Here is a 19,864-nt window from a genome sequence, read left to right as displayed (position 1 = left end):
GAAGCTCTGGAGAGTCCCTGGACCAACAGGCCTTGATACAGTCAGAGCCCAAAGTGCACGTTCGATGGCAGGAAGATGGGGGTTAGAGCTAACAGGGAGCTAGATCAGTGCAGTTTGCTGAGGTTTCATCTAAGGATGCTGATGTGGAGTCAGAGGCAGGGGGCGCTGGATGGCCAAGGCACTGAGAGAGTGACTGTTGGCATAGCTGGGGAGCAGTGGTGCAGATGCGAGAGAGTGGTGGCCAAACCAAAGTTGTAGCAGAAGGGACAGAGGGAAGCATGGTCAAGAAGAGGAACTAACAGGGTTCTGTGAATGGACGGCACAGGTGACCCTGCAGTGAGCTCCAGGATGATCCACTGTCTTCATTTGTTTTAGTTGAATTTCAGCACCAAAAAAAGGCATTCTCATAATTTCTATCCAAATGTGAGTTACAAAGGAAATCTACTGGATGAATCTACTGAGTTAAACAACTTTAGTTAAAAAAAATGAGATTAGAAATTTATCTGTAAATATTCATCCTATATACTATATGATGTAGAGAGAAATAATTTGCCTTATATATTTTAAGAGATGAAAGATTCAAATGCTCCTCTCATCTTTGCACTGGGCACCCGCCCGACCAGGGCTGTGTGTCTCCTTTAGTAGGATCTATTCCCACAGTCAGGAGAATGCTGGGGCTTTTACCCTGACATCAATTAAATGACAGCTTCTTCCATAACAGTTCCTCCTACCCTCTCTTGTCACCCTAATCCTTTTGACAAACTCAACATTTGAAAAGAGGTTTATATTTACACCAGACTTTAAAAGGTATTGCCAGGCTCTCCCGTCCCAGCTATCTTTAATGTAATACTGTTTATGTTTAGGGAAGAACAAAAATAGAAATGTTTATACCCGGTGGGGTGAGAAAAGAACTAATGCAAGCTGGCACCATCAGCTTGGTGGATCCTGTTTGTGCAAACAATTCTTGTTAATTATAGGCCTTCTAAACGGACAGCTTTATTATACTGACCATATGTAATTAACTTGACATTTCTTTCTCTAGGTATGAAAATAGAATGCATTGCAATTTCCCCTTTACTTATTCTCAAGCAAGGACTGCATATCCTTTAGTGGACACAGTCTAGCATTCATCTTTTTTTTTCTTTAGAAGTTCTGAAATCACTGTATGGCATTAAATTGAATAGGCCTAGTATATCAAAAATAGAATTATAATTATGAAAAGTCAGTTAAAAGGAGGGTGAACGGTAAAATGAAATGAGATTTTTAATGGCTTGTCAGCAGTTATAATTAATGAGATGGAGCTTGGGCCATGGATGTGACCTTCAGGTAGGCATGGGACGAAGGCCTGTGTGAGTGGGCCCCGGAAGGAGAATGATTTTTCAGAAGACAGTTTCTCTCTACATCTTGCCAGCTTCTGCCTTCCCCTCGGTCAGGACTTTTTCTTGCAGTTGGGCTCCCAGGTGTGGTCAGGAAGCTGCGGTCCCATCATTGGGTGCATGAGAGCATCCCTGCAGGAGGCAAAGCAGGCCCGGCGTACAGGCCCGGGAAGAAGGCAGAGCTGCAGCTAGATAGCGACGCCTGGATTTGAGAAGCCACTTGTTATCTTGCTCATAATAGGAAACTGCTTTTCATGACAATGTTAATTCAGATGTTGACCCACTTCAGTTTATGCTTTACGCAGTGATTTTCTTTGAACACTAGTTGCAAACAAAGAGAGAACGAGACAAAGGCATGCTGGCTTCAGCTCCTGATACCATCCAACTGCACAACCTCCTCGCACACTGAGTGGGTTCCTGAGGCTATAAGAATTGTTTCTGTCTGATAAACACAGGTCCCTTTGAACTCTGTGGGGGTTCTTTTCCACTGGCACTTTCTTATAACTGTATGCAAAGTCTTTTTTTTTTCCTGGTCTGATTTGGAATCTAAAGAGTCTACATGTGAGCCTACCCCCACCTCCTTCATCCTTTTGTTAAAGCATAAAACATTGTAGTTACTGTAACATCTGTTATGTTTCACACCCCGAGGCACAGGCAGGCAGAGCTAAATCTCTTCACACACGCACACACATGCTAGCCTCTTTTCCTGCTCATGCACATAAAATGGGTTGACTGGAAGGCAGAACAAATCCAAACAAATATCTAGCAACTGGTTCACAAAGGCTGTTAGTTACCCATCTGATTACTACCAACAACAGTCTGTCTTTCAAGGGAGCTCACAGAGAGGAAGTGCATCCTTAGTGAGGCTGGGACCTACCTGAGATTATAAGATGTCACTTCTGGGGAAAGAATTGTGGTGAGAAGGGGAGGTTAGAATTTATATTTATGGCACTAGAAATAGTATCCTCTTGGGAGACACCTAAAAAGCACATGCAGATAAATGGCTTATTATCTCAGGAATGCGTTAAATAGTCAAATTAATTCTAAGATCAATACCATCATGGCTATTAGGTCTACGATTCTACAGTTACCTATAGGAGTTGTAGAAGATTGGAGAGGAGTAACATGCCCACACTCAGGAAGAAGGTGGAATTCTTACCTTCATTCTTGCCTGTGTTTATTGTTCCTTTGCTCATATTCCACAAATGTCTAGTGACCCTTCAGTGTGGGGTCCCATTTTCCTCTTGTTCTCACCTGCTTCCTTTAATATCCCAATCAGAACTGTATTCACTGTCATCTATGTGTTGATGGATATCACATTTTTATCTGCAGTTCAACCACACCTGAACCACAGAACCACCTGCACCTACCTACTCATCTCTCCATTGGGATTTCCAGTGGGGATCTCCTCTCAGGCATCCATAAAAGAACTGTTGGGTTGTTTCCAAACCCCCAAACCTGTTTTTCCTCCAATCTGTCCTATCTCAGAAATGCTCTCAGAAGTTGAGCTGCTCTAGTAGAAGCTTGGGTGTCATCCCTAATTCCTTACATTCCTTATTTCCCCAATTAGTTTAAAACATCTCCTCAATCTGCCCTTCCCTCCTTCTCCCTGGACTGCATTCTATGTCCCCTGTGGTCCATCCTCCACACAATGGCCATAGGAGCTTTTTAAAGCACAAAGTGCCCTGACTAGGTGGCTCAGTTGTGATGTTTCTCTCTCTCTCTCTCCTCCTTTTCATCTCTCTCTAAAATCAATAAAAATATTCTCAAGTGAGGATAAAAAAGATAAAAAATGGAGAAAGAATTCTAACCTCCCCTCTCACCCCAATTCTTTCTCCATTTCCTCCCCCTTCCACCCCTTGGCATACACCTTGGTTTCCTTGTGCCATAGAACGGGGTTTGTGAGAACAAGAGCTCTCCTTTTACTGTGAATATTTTCTTGGAGCCCAGCACAGCCACTCCTTTACATTTGCCTGCAGTGACAGCAGCAGAGTGGAGTATCTATGACAGAGGCCATACGGCCTGCAAAGCCTAAAATGCTATCAGTACCTTTACAGCAAGAGTTTTCTAATTGCTCCCACTGAATAAGATCTACACCTTTCACCTTGACCTGCAGGACTTTATCTGAACTGTCAGCCTCCCCCTCGGCTCTCCTGGCCTCACCTCTCATACGCCCCTGCCTTGTTTCTGTTGCTCAGTTATCCTGATTCATCCCCACCTCAGGGCCTCCCCCTGGAATGCCCTTCTCCCAGGTGGCTTTTTCCTGTCACTCAGATCTCAGCTTAATGTCTCCTCAGCAGTTCCTTGGAGACTGCATAACATCACTCTGAGCCTCAGTCTAAAAATCGTCCTCTGTTATTAACCAGTACACCATGGCACTTACTACTTCTTTTATTGATTCTGTCCTTGTCCCTAGAATATCCACCTAATGAGACGAAGAACCTTCTCACTTTACTTTCCTGTAGTGTCTCTAGTTCCAAGCAAGGCCAGACACAGCGTCGTTACATGTGTTTGCTGAAGGAAGGCTGTCATGCCCCTGGCGGCGGATGGCCCAGTGAGGGAACATTAATGGGATCAAGCAAGTGATTAGAGTTGACCATGATGAATGCCATGAAATTGGGCACAGAGCAGCAAGGGTCTCTGAAGTCTTTTGGGGACACATCAGGAAATGAGTACATGCACTTGTCAAGAAAATTGAAAACAAGATTAGAAATGTGGCTGTGACACCGAATTCACAATTCTCTGCAAGGAATTCATAAATACAGCTCCTGCTCCGTGTGCAGTGGCTTGTTGCATGCTGGGAAGCAGAGTAGCTATTAGACAACCAGGTGCTGGTATCTGGAAATGAGAACAACCACAGCTTCACCAAAATAAACCAAGGCGGGCAAAACAAAAGAAAAAACAGCATTTATTTTCCCTGTGTCCTCTGACCATACATCACCTGTCAACCTGTCCTTGTCAAGGTTGGTGATTTGAAAGTGTGAGTGCAGAGTTCTCTTGGGCATGCTGGGCCAATACAGAAATTCACTTCTGCCGGCAAGAACAACCCTCAAGCCATAAATGTCAGCTTGTGTTTCACATTTAAAACATATGCTTTTAACATCTTGAGTGTTTGACTTGGGGCTATTGGTACCTAAGTAGGCCTGCGAGTCAGGCGTGTAAATTTTATGAAACCACAGATAACATCAACTAATAGGCCATGCTAGGAGTTCTAGAAGGTTTGCTTTTTCTCTGGGAGGAAATGGAAGTATAGTAATTAGCTGGGGTTTCAAGATGTTTTGTGTGACTGTGTAGAGAACACTCCATGTTTGTCCATGAGTTGGGTAATTATTTCCTGTATGCCTTTCTCGTTTTAGTGGAAAGAAGCTCGGGCCATATAAAACTCATGGAATGAAACATTCTGGAAATGCTATTACGTATTGATGCCATGTGATGTGTTGTAAATCATGTACTGTGAGGGGTGGGGGGTTCTGTCTAGACTAGACTACATTGATGTCTGCCTGGGTGAATGTCAGTAAGTCCCCTTGCTCTTCTGGACTCCAAATTTCTTTCTTTTTTTAATTTAAATTCTTTATTGTTTAAAGTGTTACATAAGTCTCCTTTTTCCTCCATTGACCTCTCCCCGGCCACCTCCAACCCCCCCGGCAGATTCCCCACCTGCTCTGTCTGTGTCCATTGGTTATGCCCATATGCATGCATACAAGTCCTTTGGTTGATCTCTTACCCCCTCACCCCCTGCCTTTTCTCATAGGTTGGACAGTCTATTTGATACTTCTATGACTCTGGTTCTATTTTTGTACATTAGTTTATGTTCATTATATTCCACAAATGAGTGAGATCATGTGATATTTATCTTTCTCTGATCGGCTTATTTTGCTTAGCATAATGCTCTCTAGTTCCATCCATGCTGTCGAAAATCGTAAGAATTCCTTATTTTTTACAGCAACGCAGTATTCCGTTGTATAGCTGTACCACAGTTTTCTAATCCACTCATCTGCTGATGGGCATTTAGGCTGTTTCCAAATCTTAGCTATGGTAAATTGTGCTGCTATGAACATAGGGGTGCATATATCCTTTCTCATTGGTGTTTCTGATTTTTTGGGATATATTCCTAGAAGTGGAATTACTGGGTCAAATGGAAGTTCCATTCTTAATTTTTTGAGGAAACGCCATTCTGTTTTCCAGATTGGCTGTACCAAATTTCTTCCTCTCTGAAATCAATATATGTATGTATTGATTTCAGAGAGGAAGGGAGAGGGAGAGAGAGGAACATCAATGATGAGAGAGAATCATTGACTGGCTGCCTCCTGCATGCCCCACACTGGGAATTGAGCTCGCAACCTGGGCATGTGCCCTGATTGGGAATGGAACCTTGACCTCCTGGTTCATAGGTGGACACTCAACCACCTGGCTATGCTGGTCAGGCTCCAAATTTCTTATTGATAAAATGAGGCATCTAAGTGAATGTGTTCAGAGGTTGCTTCTTACTTTAAGGTTATGTATTATTTTTGTCTCCGTTACTAAAGGATTATACTTAGTATGTTTGATGACATATTTATTGAGCTCTTACTCTATGGCAGTCTAGAGCAGAGGTTGGCACCCCCCCCTTTTTTTTTTTGCTGTGAAGGACCAGAGGGTAAATCTTCTAGACCTTGGAAAGCAAATTATCTATATTACTAGTAGACTATGCCGGTGTAGCGCAAATTCAGCCACAGAGCATACATAAACAATGGGCAGGGCTGTTCACCATAAAAATGTATTTACAAAAAACAGGTGATGGGCAAGATTTGGCCCATGGACCATCATTTGCCAATCCTTGTTCTAGAATCTAGACTAACAATTATACTCTCTAAATATTACAGATGGCTTTAAAAATAAATTTACATTATTTAGATATAAACTCTTTCACATGTAAACCACTTAGAAATGTGATAGAATATAGTCTATAAGTGCTACTTAAAAGTAATCACCAATCAATAAATGTAATAGACAGGCATTGTTCGTTGAGAATAAGGGATGGAGAATGGTGCGTGAGGTCATTAAGGAAGGATACAGGTGGATTCTAGGATTGCATTGTGCCTTGAAGTTTTCAACATTATATTCATTCAAGGTCTGTTGCACTGCATATTAGAACAGAGATATTAACAGAAGTACACAATACTTTTCAGTGGCTTCCTACCTGTTCTGTTTGTTAGAGAGCAGGAGGGAAGCAGGAGGGAAGATCATTCAGAAAGGGAAGATCATTCATGTTGGCGATGTGGGGAGGTGAGAGAGTGAGGAGCTGCTTATGGAGTGACTGAGGGGCCTGAGTTGGGGAAAAACAGAAGAGAAGTGAAGAGCAGGTGAGTTTGAGAGGCACTGACAGCCAGGCCCAGGCAGTTTGACAGCCCGTGGAACCTTGCAAGCAGAGAATGACAGTGCAAGCAGAGCACAGCTTTGCCTTCCAAAGGCTGGTATGGAGTCCATGCATCTGGAATTGCATAGGACACTGTAAGCTAATGTGCCTTCATCTGTGTGTTCAAATTTCATGAGAACTGGGGCACTCATGATGCTGAATCTGACTTTTCTCCTTTCCAGTCTTCCTAAAAGATTTATCCAAAGTAGATTTCATTTTGCCTTTCTTCATTGAATATTGCTGTTAATTATTCACTAGACTAGAACAATGTGGGATGCCTGCCACTTTTGTTAAGCTATAGGCATCTTGTTGGTTTCTGTGGAAGAATACAAGGTAAACATTCTTAAGTAGAGAATTTTTTGTACTGGTTTAGAAAAAAATGAGGTTGCTGTGGGCTGTAAAATATGTGAGGAAAGAACACAATGAAATGCACTGATTGTATTATGAATGATATTTATCTGTTTTCCAGCCATATGTCTGTTTCAGCTCATATAAAGAATTTGGCGAGCTTGATCCTATGAAAGAATTGCCCCTTTGGAAAAGCTTTAGACTGGCCCCCTAGGAGATTCTTATGCTATCCCGGAGAACTGAGATCTCTTCTCAGATAAGCAGGTTAAATAATCCCCTGATAAAGTGAGAGAGTGATTCTGTGTCTTTCTGACTCATGCAGACCAACATATCTGTATTTGAATAGCTTCCAAGAAAATGTACATGGGTTTTATTATTATACTGATTATCATCACAAGAGGAATGACCTCCCACTTAGGGGTTCCCATAACCACCCTCGGGTCCAATGATTTCACTAGAAATGTTGTTATACTCATAGTTACCATTTATTACAGAAAAAGGATACACATGGAAATTAGAAAAGTTAAGTGCATAGAGCAAAGTCTGGGAGAGTCCAGGTGTAAGCTTCTATTTGTCCTCTCCTAGTTGAATGCCCTGGACAGTGCTCAATTCTCTTGGCAATGACATGTGACAATATGTATGGAATAGTGCCAACCAGAGAATCTCACTTGAGCCTCAGTGTCCAGGGTTTGTTTGTTTTTTTCTCCTCAGTCAATAGCCATGGAGTGCTCATGCGACTACCTTAGTTAATTCAGTCTCTAGCCTTTGTAGAGGTCAAACTGACACAACATCGTCAAAGTCCCCACCATGAGTCACATTGCTAACATAGAGGATCTGGGATGGCCCAAGGCCCTCACGTATACTAGGGCACTTTTATCAGGCAGGATATTTTAAGGTCTTAGAAATGATCTCCCAGTAGACAGTGAGGGGTCACACTTTTCTTTGGAATATGCAAGGATTGAGCACCTCAGACCTATGTAACCTCTCACTGAATTGATAAAGTTCTGCCAAAGAGTGGTCCCTAATCAGTTCATTTTGAATGGTTGGTCATGGCTTTCTTCCTTTGGCAGGGCTTTCACGCCCTTAGCAGGTAGACTGTGATTTACATGAAATTGTTTGTAAGAGGAGATTAAAATTGATTATCGATATTCTGCCTGGTACTCAGGGTGTTGTCAAAAGATACAATTGGGCCATCCTCATGGTACAACTGTGAGATAGGTGAAAACCCCCCTTTACTGCCTAGAATGGCAAGGGTGGGAACTTGAGACCCTCCCATGCCTTAGGTACTCTGCTGAATGCTTCACGGGAATTGATTTACATGTTCTTCTCAACATCAACTATTGTTTTCTTATTTCCCCTCAATTTTATAGTTTGTTAAGAAAAAAGTGAGGCAACTGGTGGTGGCCTCAAAGTCCCACACATCAAAAGTTCTGCATCTAAGATTTAACCCAAGTCAGTCAAACTCCGAGGACCATGTTACTTTCATTAATGATTGGGCAAATGGAGGGCAGGTTTGTTGGAATTAGTCTGATTTATTTGCAGTGTTAATGGCAAATATAGCCATTTGGTTCTGAGAAGACCCAGAAATCCTTGGTTCTGAGAAGACCCAGAAATCATTCGTTTTTCAATACTGGATATGATAGAACAATGTCTCTATGTGAACAAGAAAGCCCTGTTCTTAATACCTAGATGTGCACTGTCCAGTAGAGTAGCTGCTAGCCATGATTGGCTGCTGAGGACTTGAAATGTTGATAGTCCAAATTGAGATGAGCAGTAGCATAAAATCCACACTGGATCCTCGAGGACTTAGAACATACACATGAGATGAAGATGTCTCAATTTTTCTCTTATTGATAATATGTTGAAATGATATCTTGGATATACCGGGTTAAACAAATAAATTGTGCCTGCTTCTTAACATTTTTTAATGTAGGTATTGGAAAATACAACATTACATGTGTAGGCCATATTATTACCTTTTATTGGACAGCATGCCTCAGAGCATTTATCATCACACTTTCCTTGGGACCAGCTAGCATTTCTCTTCTTCAGTTTACCTCTCTTTTGTGTATGTCACTTCTTTTTAGCTAAATGATTATATACCTCAAAGGCAAATGTGTGTCTTACATTGGGTCCTAGCCACTACCTACCATGGGTAGCATGTAGCGGGTACTCAAAAGACGTTTGCTGACTACAGAAATAAATTACAGTGCTGCCTCAACATTCTTGTTGTGTATGACCCCAATGCTTATCCCTAAAGTTCCTAGAAAAATCTGGTCTGTCTTGGAAAACATTTTATTTCTGGTGTATAGATAAAGACCACCTTGGGACTCAGTGGAATGTCTTTGGTAAGGAAACTTTTTTGCACAATCTGGGCTTGTCTCCCGAGTTCTTGCAGTTTGCTCCTTCCCTGGAACCCTGAGATCTGCAGAGGTAGTAGCTTAGATGAGAAGATACAGATTTTCCACTATCAATCAGAGAGAAGAAACTGAGAGTCCAAACTGAGTGTGAATTTCGAGAAAGAGGTATTAGCGCCAGGAAATGGTTTTTTTTCTTTAAGCTGAGGTCTGGCAGTTCCTGAATATGTGGCAAAACTAAGTGTAGGAATATTTTAAACCAAGTGCCCTAAGGTTCTAAGCGATGCCTGGAATGATCTTGTGCAGTCCCAGTAGTTCCCGGGAGGGGGGGTGGGCAAATGGTCAGCACCACTTCCACAGCAAGCACATGGCCGCTCCTGCAATAATCCAAGTGCCTGTCGAATAGAAATGGTTCATTTTTATATTTTTAGTCATATTAACACCATTTGTAATTCTAAAGTTATAAATCTAAAGGAAATTGCTTTTTAATGTCCTCTGGCACAACATTAAGATTTTGCAATTAGATTTTATAGCCTACAGTCATATGCTGCAGGTCACAAGGCAAAATTAAGACTCCTCTGCACCAGGAAAGTTTCCTGTAGGTGGTGCGGGGTACTTACTTATAAGCCACACAGAGTTTGAGGCAGGGTAGCCCTGGCACCACCTTCATAGCCTGGAGGACCAAGCTGGTCAGAGTTCAGGAGTCTGAGGGTCTTGGCCTATGAATTTGTATGATCTTTTAAAGAAAGTCTGTCTTGGTGGGTGGCTAAGTAGAAATTGCTTCTTGTGTGAGTTATCCAGCAATAAATACCTGCCACTGATTAGTTTGGTTCTTATCCTGCAGTTACTCGGAATAATTGCTCCATGTGGTCTAATGAAATAGGAGGTTTCCATGATCTGCAATGTTAGACAAAGGGAAGGCAGCGCCAGTTGGCCAGGAGGAGCTGGAACCTAGCTTATTGACATCCCAGAAGCGTCTTTTACCCCTTGCCAGTTGTGTCCAGGTAACCTTGCACAACTCAGAATTTCTTGGGCTGCAGGAGCCTGGACCCCCATCTAATGTTGATATTTAGATCCTGAGATTGAACAAGTCTTTCTGTTCTGGCCAGAAATTCACGCAAGCAAGCGAGAGCTTGGGGGAAACCGTGGGAATCATGAATTCCACTGGATTCAGAATGGGAGTACATTTCGACTGGTCAAGATGGTAGTTGATTGCAGTGAAATTTTGCTTCCTAAATTTCTCTTATAGTACATGTCCAGGAAAAATATCAAACACAAATTATTTAATTCTGTATTATTCTGCAATAACCTAACTTTGAAAAAATATGTCTGAAAGTCACACAAGAATCCCTTCGATGAGTACAGCGTGCCCTCAGCCTGCCCCCAGCCAGCCTTTTTCTAACCCTGCCTCCCCATGCTGGCTTGCCTCTCCTGCCCTTTCTGGAATAGTGTATGCATTCTTTCCTATAATTTAACAGGTTTGTGGCTATTATTTAGTGCTTACTTACACTGTGAACATACAGTCTACCGTGCTTTCCAGGCTGTAAGACATAGCTTAAAATGAGACTTGTGGTTTTTAAATTAGGTTTGAGTTAAGAAGACCCAGATCAGGAATGCTTCAAGTGAAGTGAAGGATCACGGCTTTTGGTTTCTTAGAAATCCAGCAGGCAGGCTGTGCAAGATGAAGCAGTGAACTTCAGAAGAACCCATTTTCAGAGTACAGATATTTTACAAACTTGCAGCTCCTGGGTTTTTCCATGTGCAGAATGGATTAAGTGTGTTACATGTCTTTGCAAAGAAAACGTGACAGAACCCCCGACTCACATGGAGCAGAGATGCAACTAAAAACAAAGATGACGTGAGACAGCACTGTTTGCAAGTTAAAACAGTGCTTTAATGTGTCATGCTTACAAATAAAAACGTCAATGAGAGATGCTTTATGCATTTTTGATATGTTGGATTTTTTTTGCTTTTACTGATATAAAGATGTTTAGTGTATATTTTATATATACAAAGTAAATATATGTAACATCCAGTATATACTTATGCAAATACACATGTATATAAGCATATATATGTGAATGAACATATTGATGACTGTATCTAGACATAACTATGTATAAATATATATATATATACACATCTGCATCTAGATATAAGTATATGTAAATATATACTTATATATACTTACCCATTTATATATCTGTGCATGTGTATGTGTATAAACATGTATATATATACATTCATACACATATATATGAATACATTATACCTAAATATAGATATAGTTATTTTAGTCCCTTAAAATACTATATTTGAAGAGGTGTATGTGCTCTGATGGAGACTAAACCATGGTCTTCCCACTTGGATATTCTGCTAGTGCTGGGCTGGGGAAGAGAGAGATAGGTAAAAAGTCACAGGAATCGATTGTCCCCTTTGCCACTCATTGGCATGTGGCTTTGGGAGGTCATGTAACTTCTTTGCCCTTTGCTTTATCAACTATGAAGTCCAGGGGGTCAATTGCAGGATAGCCAGTGTCATGTCCTGCTGGAATGACTTTGATTCTACCAAGTCCCAGATAGGAGTTACAGTGAAAATAACTGAGCTTGAACATTTGGAGGAACAAGATTGGCTTGCTATTTTTCAACCTTGCTACAAAGCTAAAGTTAGGCAGAGTGTGTTTGCCTATTTCTAAGTGAACTGATATAACCAGGCGCTGTCTTGGAAAAGACATGATGAAGGAGAGTAATTTTCCACTGTTGGGTTCTTCCGCCGCATGCCTTGTTGTGTGTGGTGACCCTGGTTTCTCTCTGCCTTGCTCTGGGACCTTCCTTTTTCCAGTTGTGCGCTGCCCACTGGGCAAATTGAGCCATTCTTTCCTGTCGCCATCTGAAAAACCCCACCAATTTCCTGCTTTCCAATTTAGCTCTTTTGGTGGGTGGCAACTGCTGTTTTCAATAAATTATTCCATGCTGATATATTACTAGGTGCTAAGGATTAATGTATTCTATACATTCCTTGGAAAATTGGTTTCAAATTTGGATGTTATGGGAACATTTCTGGCGTCCTATTTTGGTTTAAATTCCAGCTTATCTGCTTACCACTTATGTTACATTTGGCAAGATATATAACTTGTCAAAATCTCAAGCTTTTTAACTTTTACTTTTTATTTGTACAAGAAAGATTTTAGATCTGGCTTTACAGGATTATGAACATTAAACAAAAGAAATTGTTAACATGTAAAAATATCTAACCAGTTCCTAAAACCAAGTAAACACTGAAAATATAGACAGTAAGAAAATAAGTGTAAATAAGACACATCAGTTATTCTGATTTCTTTTCTTCATGAGCATCAATGTCTGTGAATTTGCATATTTCCTCTCTGATGAGGTGTTTTGCCTTGACCTGCCACTCAACAAACATTCTTACCTCTGGGACTGCAGAGGTAAGAATGTCAACAACTGTAGAAACTTTTTATAAGATTTTATTTGAGCCAAAATCATAACAGTTGCCAGGGAGCAAGATCTCCAGTGCTCAGGAAAATAACAGTTTTGCAGTTTCTTTTATGTATTTAAAATTAAGGAGGGAATTTAAGGAAGATTAATGAAGGTGGGAGAAAGCAAGGTGGGGATTGGGTTACAGGAGAGTTAACAAGATGATATGCTCCCTTGAGGGTGGGTACACTTATTTCCATGGTGTGTTAACCTAGATGCACAGAAACAATAGATAGGGCTTGCTTAAGGCAAAGATAAACCTTTTACTAACAAATTATATGCCTGGGTGTGACTTACCCACCTGACCTATCCAGTTAGGAATTTATGATCAGATCGCCCCGTGAAGTTACTTTCCCTAGAACCCTTTTTTTTTTCTCCACAAGACTGAAATCTGTTGTCATCACTTACAGAATTTCGGACAGGACTCAGGTAGCTGAAAGCTGATGTATCTTATTTTAGGGGGTGAAACATGGCATGTGAGTGCTGCCGACCCACTGCGGGAAGTGCACTTGACTTGCTGTGAGTGACTGTGGGTGGGGCAGGCCTGGAAAAGCAGGCAGGAAAGGAGGAAGGAACATGGTAGCAGTCTGGTCGCAGTGCACTAACCCGGCACAGTCCTGCCATGCTTTTCTTCTTCTTATGGCTTTTTAAAATTCCACTCCTTTGTTTTCCGATCATATTTTTAGCTCAGAGCGCATTGGTCAAATGGGTTATGTGATGCACTGAAGCTGAAAATGAAGTCCCTAGAAGGGAATGCAGGCCAACTCTATAGAGTAATAGTTATCTTTGCAATAGGACGGTTCCTTTCACCACCTGGGGAAAGAAAGGGCAGGCAAGGAGAATTTCCAGCATTCCCAGCCAAGAGTACACCCTGCCTTGCTCCCTCTGCCCCGACCCGCCCCCGCCCCCCCCCCACCCCCCGGCCACCCACAGAAGGGTCCTTCTGCAGAAGGTGAGAACCCAGCTCCTGCATTTTCAGAACAGTGTCCTGTGCCCCCATATCACAGCTGAATGCTTAGACTGCTTAGAAATCCAGCCATTGCTCCTTCCCCTTTTCATTCCAGAATGTTCTTCACTCCAATAAAGCCAATCAGTGATGGTATTGACATTTTCTTCCCCCTTATTTATATAAAGACCCTGGATCATAAAACCTTAGGAGTGAAGATGGTGAAAGTTGTGGAACTTAACTGACTTGTAGATTATGGTTATTAATAATAACAACAACAGTAAAGACAATAAATGTTGTATTTATAGGTTGGCATAGTAGCTGGCTTTGGGAGAGTCCACCTTTCGCAACTGTATCTTACTTTTCTCTATTTAGTGAAAATAAACTCATTTTTCAACTGAAGAGGCTGTGCATTTTTTTTCTTCCTCATACTTTTAAAATGTGTCACATAGGAAGGTACAGTTTTGATTTACGTCAGCTTAAGAGTCTAGTGTAGTGGCTACAAACACCACCTCCCAAATCAGGAGCTGAATCTTACTAGCTGTTGACCTTGGCAAGACTTGGTTTCCTCACCTACAATAGGGTGTGTGTGAGAAATCAGGAATTAAAATGTGTCAAGTACATAGAATAGCACCTAGCAGATGGCATGCACTGTTTAAATGTTAGCTATTTTTGTTAGCTGCTTTACCAATAATCATGTCCTCAGCTTTATTATTATCTCCATGTGTGGTGTTAGATATCAATTGAATCAAAATATAATTTCATGAGAATTGGGAAGAGTAAACCTTGATTTGCATTTTTTTATTAAAAAATCTTTATTGTTAAAAGTATTACAGATGTCCCCTTTTCCCCCCATTGGCTCCTTCTAACCTGTACCTGCTCCCACCCCCTCCCCAGGCCTTCACCACTCTTGTCTGTGTCCATGGGTTATGTATATATGCTTTGGATAAGCTCTTCCCACCCACCTACCCTCCCACCCCCACCTTCCCTCTGAGATTTGACAGTCTGTTCCTTGCTTCTATGTCTCTGGATCTATTTTGTTCATCAGTTTATTTTGTTCTTTAGATTCCACATATGAGTGAGATCATGTGATATTTTGGTGCCACCTGTGCTTCTGTGCTTCCCCACCTTCCTTTGGGCCCTTCTAGTTGAACCTGTGACTCAGTTTCCAGTATGGATTTCAAGTTTGCCAAAGAAGTTTTGTTGCCCTACTTACTTGATTCCTTAATTGACTAAAATTTGAAGGAGAAAAAAATGAAACTCAGGCCACTCAGAGCCGATCTTAATTCCACCAGAGAAGTTTTTGTTCAGTGTTTGCCCGCAATCTGCTGGATCTCAGGTGACCAGTGCTGCCGCCCAGCCAGGCAGAGCCATCCATCAGGTTTTTGGAAGGACTGTCAGGTTTTGGACAGGTGCTGTTCTTCATCAGCACAATCTCCTGTGATCCTTACTTATCAAGCACTAAAAGGTTTTCTTGGCTTATAGCCATCATTACCTTGGATATCTTTAGAGTGCTTTTTTTAAAAAAGCAACTTTTACTTCTTTTTCTTTTTCTTGGGGGGGGGTGACTAACTTGAATCTATGAAGCTAGTCTCTAGTTTATATATGCAAATTATTTGGACCACGTTTATTAATACTGGGTATATGTTTATAACAGCAATTTTTCTTGAAGCTGTGATACTAGGTTCTTTTAAAGATTGAATCAGTACACTTTTGATAGATGTTACTAAGCAATTATGTCGGTGCTTAAATAGTAGTAAGAAAAAGCAACATGAATCATTGCAGCTCATTTTGCAATAGAAAATCAGTGCCAGAGGCCATATTTCTTTCTTTTTTTTTCTTTTCTTAAACATGTATTTATATGTGTGTTTTTTGAGAGAGAGGAAGAAAGAGGGAAAGAGAGGAACATCAATTGGTTGCCTCTCATATACACCCTGACTTCGGATCGAACTCACCAGCCAGGGCTGCCAGAGGCCATATTTTAACAATCATGTTTGTGCAATGAATGGATTAACTAGGATGATCACTATTAAATATGAAACACTATCGATAAAGTATTCAATTAAAATGTACAGATTTTATGTTACTATTTAATTTCCACACTGGTCATATTGCCTTCCATATTTAAGTTCCATTTCATCATATGGTTCTTTCAGTAAGATCACATTCAGTGAGATCAGAAGAGAGAGACAGGAGGAAAAGGTGAACACATTACTTGGGGAAAATGAGCATGTATTAAGAAAGGCAATGTAATTGAAAATTATACCTCCCTCACTCACTACCTGCTGTGTCCCATCCCCAGATCACCTCACTCTCCCTGGCCTTTCTTTGGCCTCTGATGAGCTTACTCACCACCACCTGCCCTGGTCCTCTCTCCTCTCTTGACTCTGTACTCTCCTAGTTCTTCTTTTGAGCCCATAACTATTCATTTTCTGATTCCTTAGAAAGCAGGATCAATAAATCTTCATGCTACTATTGAATTCTGTTATTGTGTTGGTGAATTCTATGGATAGATTTTCTGATGTTAAGGTTTTCTGAGCCATCCTTGTTTTTCTGAATTAAACCTATCCCATATGAAAATGTGTGTGTGTATGTGTGTGTGTATGATAAGCTTATATTTAGCTGTGTTCTTAAATGAGATGGCCCATAATTTTTCTTCCTCATAATGCCCTTGTCTAGCCTTAGTATCAAGATCATAATAGCCTCAAAACTGCAGAAATAAGAGCTTTGACTAATCTCTGAAATAATTTATATAAAATTGGAATTATATGTTTTTTCAGGAGTTGGTAAAACTTAAATGTAAAACTGAGCCTGTAGCCCTTTCTGACATACTGTGCTTGGGAGTTTATTATTTATTTTGTTTGGGTGTTTGAAACTCTAATAACAAAAGAGTGTGATGAAAAGTATTTTAAATGTATTTTAATGAGGGGCCTATGCATATTTTTATAGGCTGAGGGAAAGGGGCATTATAACAGAGGAGGCTAATGAGAGGATACAAGAGGTAATTTAGGGTTAGGATCAAAGACCAAAGAAGAGAACGGATTGAAACCAAGTTGCAGGGACTGATCATCCAAAAGAGGACAGAGCATGATGATTCTGATCCTACAGGAGAAGTTGAGGCGATAGGTATAGATGCAGGTATTTTTCAGTTAGACAGATGGGTTCGTAGGAACTTTATCCGAAGGTCATCCTGGGATCCAGTGAGATAGAAGGCCCTGTGATGGGCAAAGTTGAGCTAGACAGACCTTGTAGAGGAATGCACATGAAAATCAAAAATCGACAAAATATGCAGATTACCCAACTTGGATGTAGTACTAACCATAAAAATATACAGTTTTAATGGAGAAGCTAGATAGCAATTTAAATAAGGAAAATTGAAGAATATTGACAGAACTATATGCTGTTAACTCATTTTCACCTCTTTGCATGACTTCTTTTATTATTTTAATATTTTAGGAAGTAGTGTAACCATTGCTCAGTATAGGATTTAAAACCTGAAATATGTGTCTTTATCCTTTTTTTTTTTTTTGGTCACTCTCATTCAATTCTTTTAAATGAAAATAAATAAAGATAACTGCACGGGAAAGGAGTTAACTCAAATCTTTCCTTCCCTTTTACCTAAGCACCAAATCATCTCTCTTTTCTCTGTATGAATACTTCCTGTAACGGTATAACCACCTGCATTTATAAATACTGTGTTTAAGGGAGATTTTAGCTCTAGTTCCCTAACTGAATTAATAAACTCCTAGAAGGACTGTTTATTAGTAACTTTTATAGTTCCAGTGCCTTTTACATACTTTGCTATAAATAAGTACTTTGTTTCAATTGACTTGCTTATAAGATGAGAAGTTTATATAAAGTACTAAAAAACACACCAAGATACCATGTATATATGAAATTTTCAAAAACCACATGCCAGTCTCTACTTAACTCAACCTTGGTTTCCTTGAACAGAATAGAACTTTCAGTTTGTCATTTCCCTCCTCAATAACTGATAACAGAGAAATACCATATTTGTTATATAAAGCTATTACTTGAAAATAATCCATCTCATTTGCATCAACAAAGGCATTTTTATAGGACATGTTATAGGACATGCGTATATTCCTATATTAGATCCGTTTTTAGCATCTGCTTTTGCTGAAAGACATTTTTCCTGTGCTGCACATTTTTCCCTTGAACCAGTAATTTTGTTGATTTGACAGTTATTATGTGCCTATTTAGTCAGTGTGATATCACTCAAAATGTTTAATCCCAGAAAAAGAGACAATCAGATGACATGGCTAATTGTCAGGGATGATGGTAAGGTATGGCACAAATGGCAGGTGAATCAATGCATATTTTTTCAGTGTCAGAAATGAGCTAATGAAATTTACTAAAATGGCCCATGAAACACCATTGTAGCCATTTTCAAATACTGTCATTTTATAAGAATAGGACTCTGGGCTGGAGGCCATTTAATAGGATTTAACAGTGCTTATAAAACACACACACACACAAACACACACACACACACAAGAAAACAAACACTGTCTCTAGAGAGAAGCTGTTTCCTGATTTCCCTTAGAAAGAAAAATGCAGATGAGGCCTGGAAGTAACTGGGGACCTCTCATGTAGGAAGGATAAGTCTAATCATGGGGCCAAAGTAGAAACCCAAGGGAAGGGATCTGGAACGTCTACTTTGAAATAAGGCAAATGGGGCTCCAAATGGTGATTGTCCTTGTTCCGATGCAGGGCTTTGGTGATTTCTCCAAGTCTTCAGCTCTTTCCTGTCAAGTTGCAGAGGAAATGGTCTTTTCTGTGAATGCTCTGTTATTTTCTGCCCAGCCAGAGCCAGTGGGAAAATGCACATCTGGCTTGTAAATCACAGCCAGGCGTTGATGCCTCGCTCGCTCTTTATTGGGTGGCTGTCCTTTGCGCTTTACACACTCTCAGTGTGGATTGTGTGACCTCCTGATGGAATCCTCCAGTGGCCCCTCCAGGGTCACATCGGGGGACCTTTACATCCTCTCTGAAATGTAATGTTTGCTACCTGAAGTGCACTCTCTGTGGTCCCCAAAAGAAAAATCATTCATTTTTACCTTTTCATTTATTTATTTTTCCTGTTTAGAAATTGGCCCCTGGTTACGGGAGTTCAGAGCGAAGAATGCTGTGGATTTCTCGCAGTTAACATTTGACCCAGGACAGAAAGAACTTGTTGTAGGAGCAAGGTGAGAGATCTAACCTTTTGCCACCACACGTATTTCCGGACTTCATTTTACATCTGTGCTAGTTACACGTGAGCTGCTCTGCCAGAGGTGATGAGTGCTAAGTAATAATTCTTCTATGTATGAAATATAGTGTGTGTCATAAAGCAGTCTACTAATAGTAGGATCACTCCTGCTTTTTACAGCAAGTGTTCATTGGGCCCTCCCCATGTGCCAGGAACTGTTCTAACATGAATTCATTCACTTTTTCCTCCCATGAATCCTGAGAGGTAGGTATTGTAAGTATGGTCAACATCCGTATTTTAGAAATGAGGAAATTGAGGTAGGAAGTGGATAAATACATTGCTCGGGGCATGTCTAATAATAGATGGACCCAGGTTTTAGACCCACCAGGCAGGTAGGCTCCAGAAAGCATGTTCTCAGCTTCTCACTAGATTCCTCTGTAGAGATCAAGAGACCATAATGTCCACTCTGGCCCATGTTACCTTTTTTAGTGACCATGATGAGGCTATTTAACTGCCGACTGGGAATTCAAGGAAGTTGTTACTCTTTATATCTCTTAAGGTGCACAAGTTCCTATATTCAGGTCAACATTTGACATTTGACATTCCAGTTTGACATCAAGGCCACTAGAACACAGCACAGATCTTGAGTTTTCCCCTCAAACTTAGCATGATTTCCTTAGAAAACAGACATAATCCAGCATTCAAAATGTCTATTCTTGTCAGAGTATTTTGAGGA

The 19,864-nt window shown here is 40.6% G+C and overlaps 1 protein-coding gene across 1 annotated transcript in view; it reads left to right on the top strand.

Moving 5' to 3' along the window:
• Positions 1-19,864, top strand: part of SEMA5A (semaphorin 5A) — a 384,818-nt gene that overhangs the window by 169,846 nt on the left and 195,108 nt on the right. Inside the window, exon 4 of the mRNA XM_006095388.3 lies at positions 19,027-19,126. Coding sequence (XP_006095450.1) covers positions 19,027-19,126 — 100 coding nt within the window. The remainder of the gene's footprint in view (positions 1-19,026; positions 19,127-19,864) is intronic.

The sequence above is a fragment of the Myotis lucifugus genome, unplaced genomic scaffold, assembly GCF_000147115.1.
Source record: "Myotis lucifugus unplaced genomic scaffold, Myoluc2.0 scaffold_153, whole genome shotgun sequence".
Classification (NCBI taxonomy): Eukaryota; Metazoa; Chordata; class Mammalia; order Chiroptera; family Vespertilionidae; genus Myotis; species Myotis lucifugus.
The sequence above is the reverse complement of the archived record's forward strand: the minus strand, read 5'-3'. Positions and strand labels throughout refer to the sequence as shown.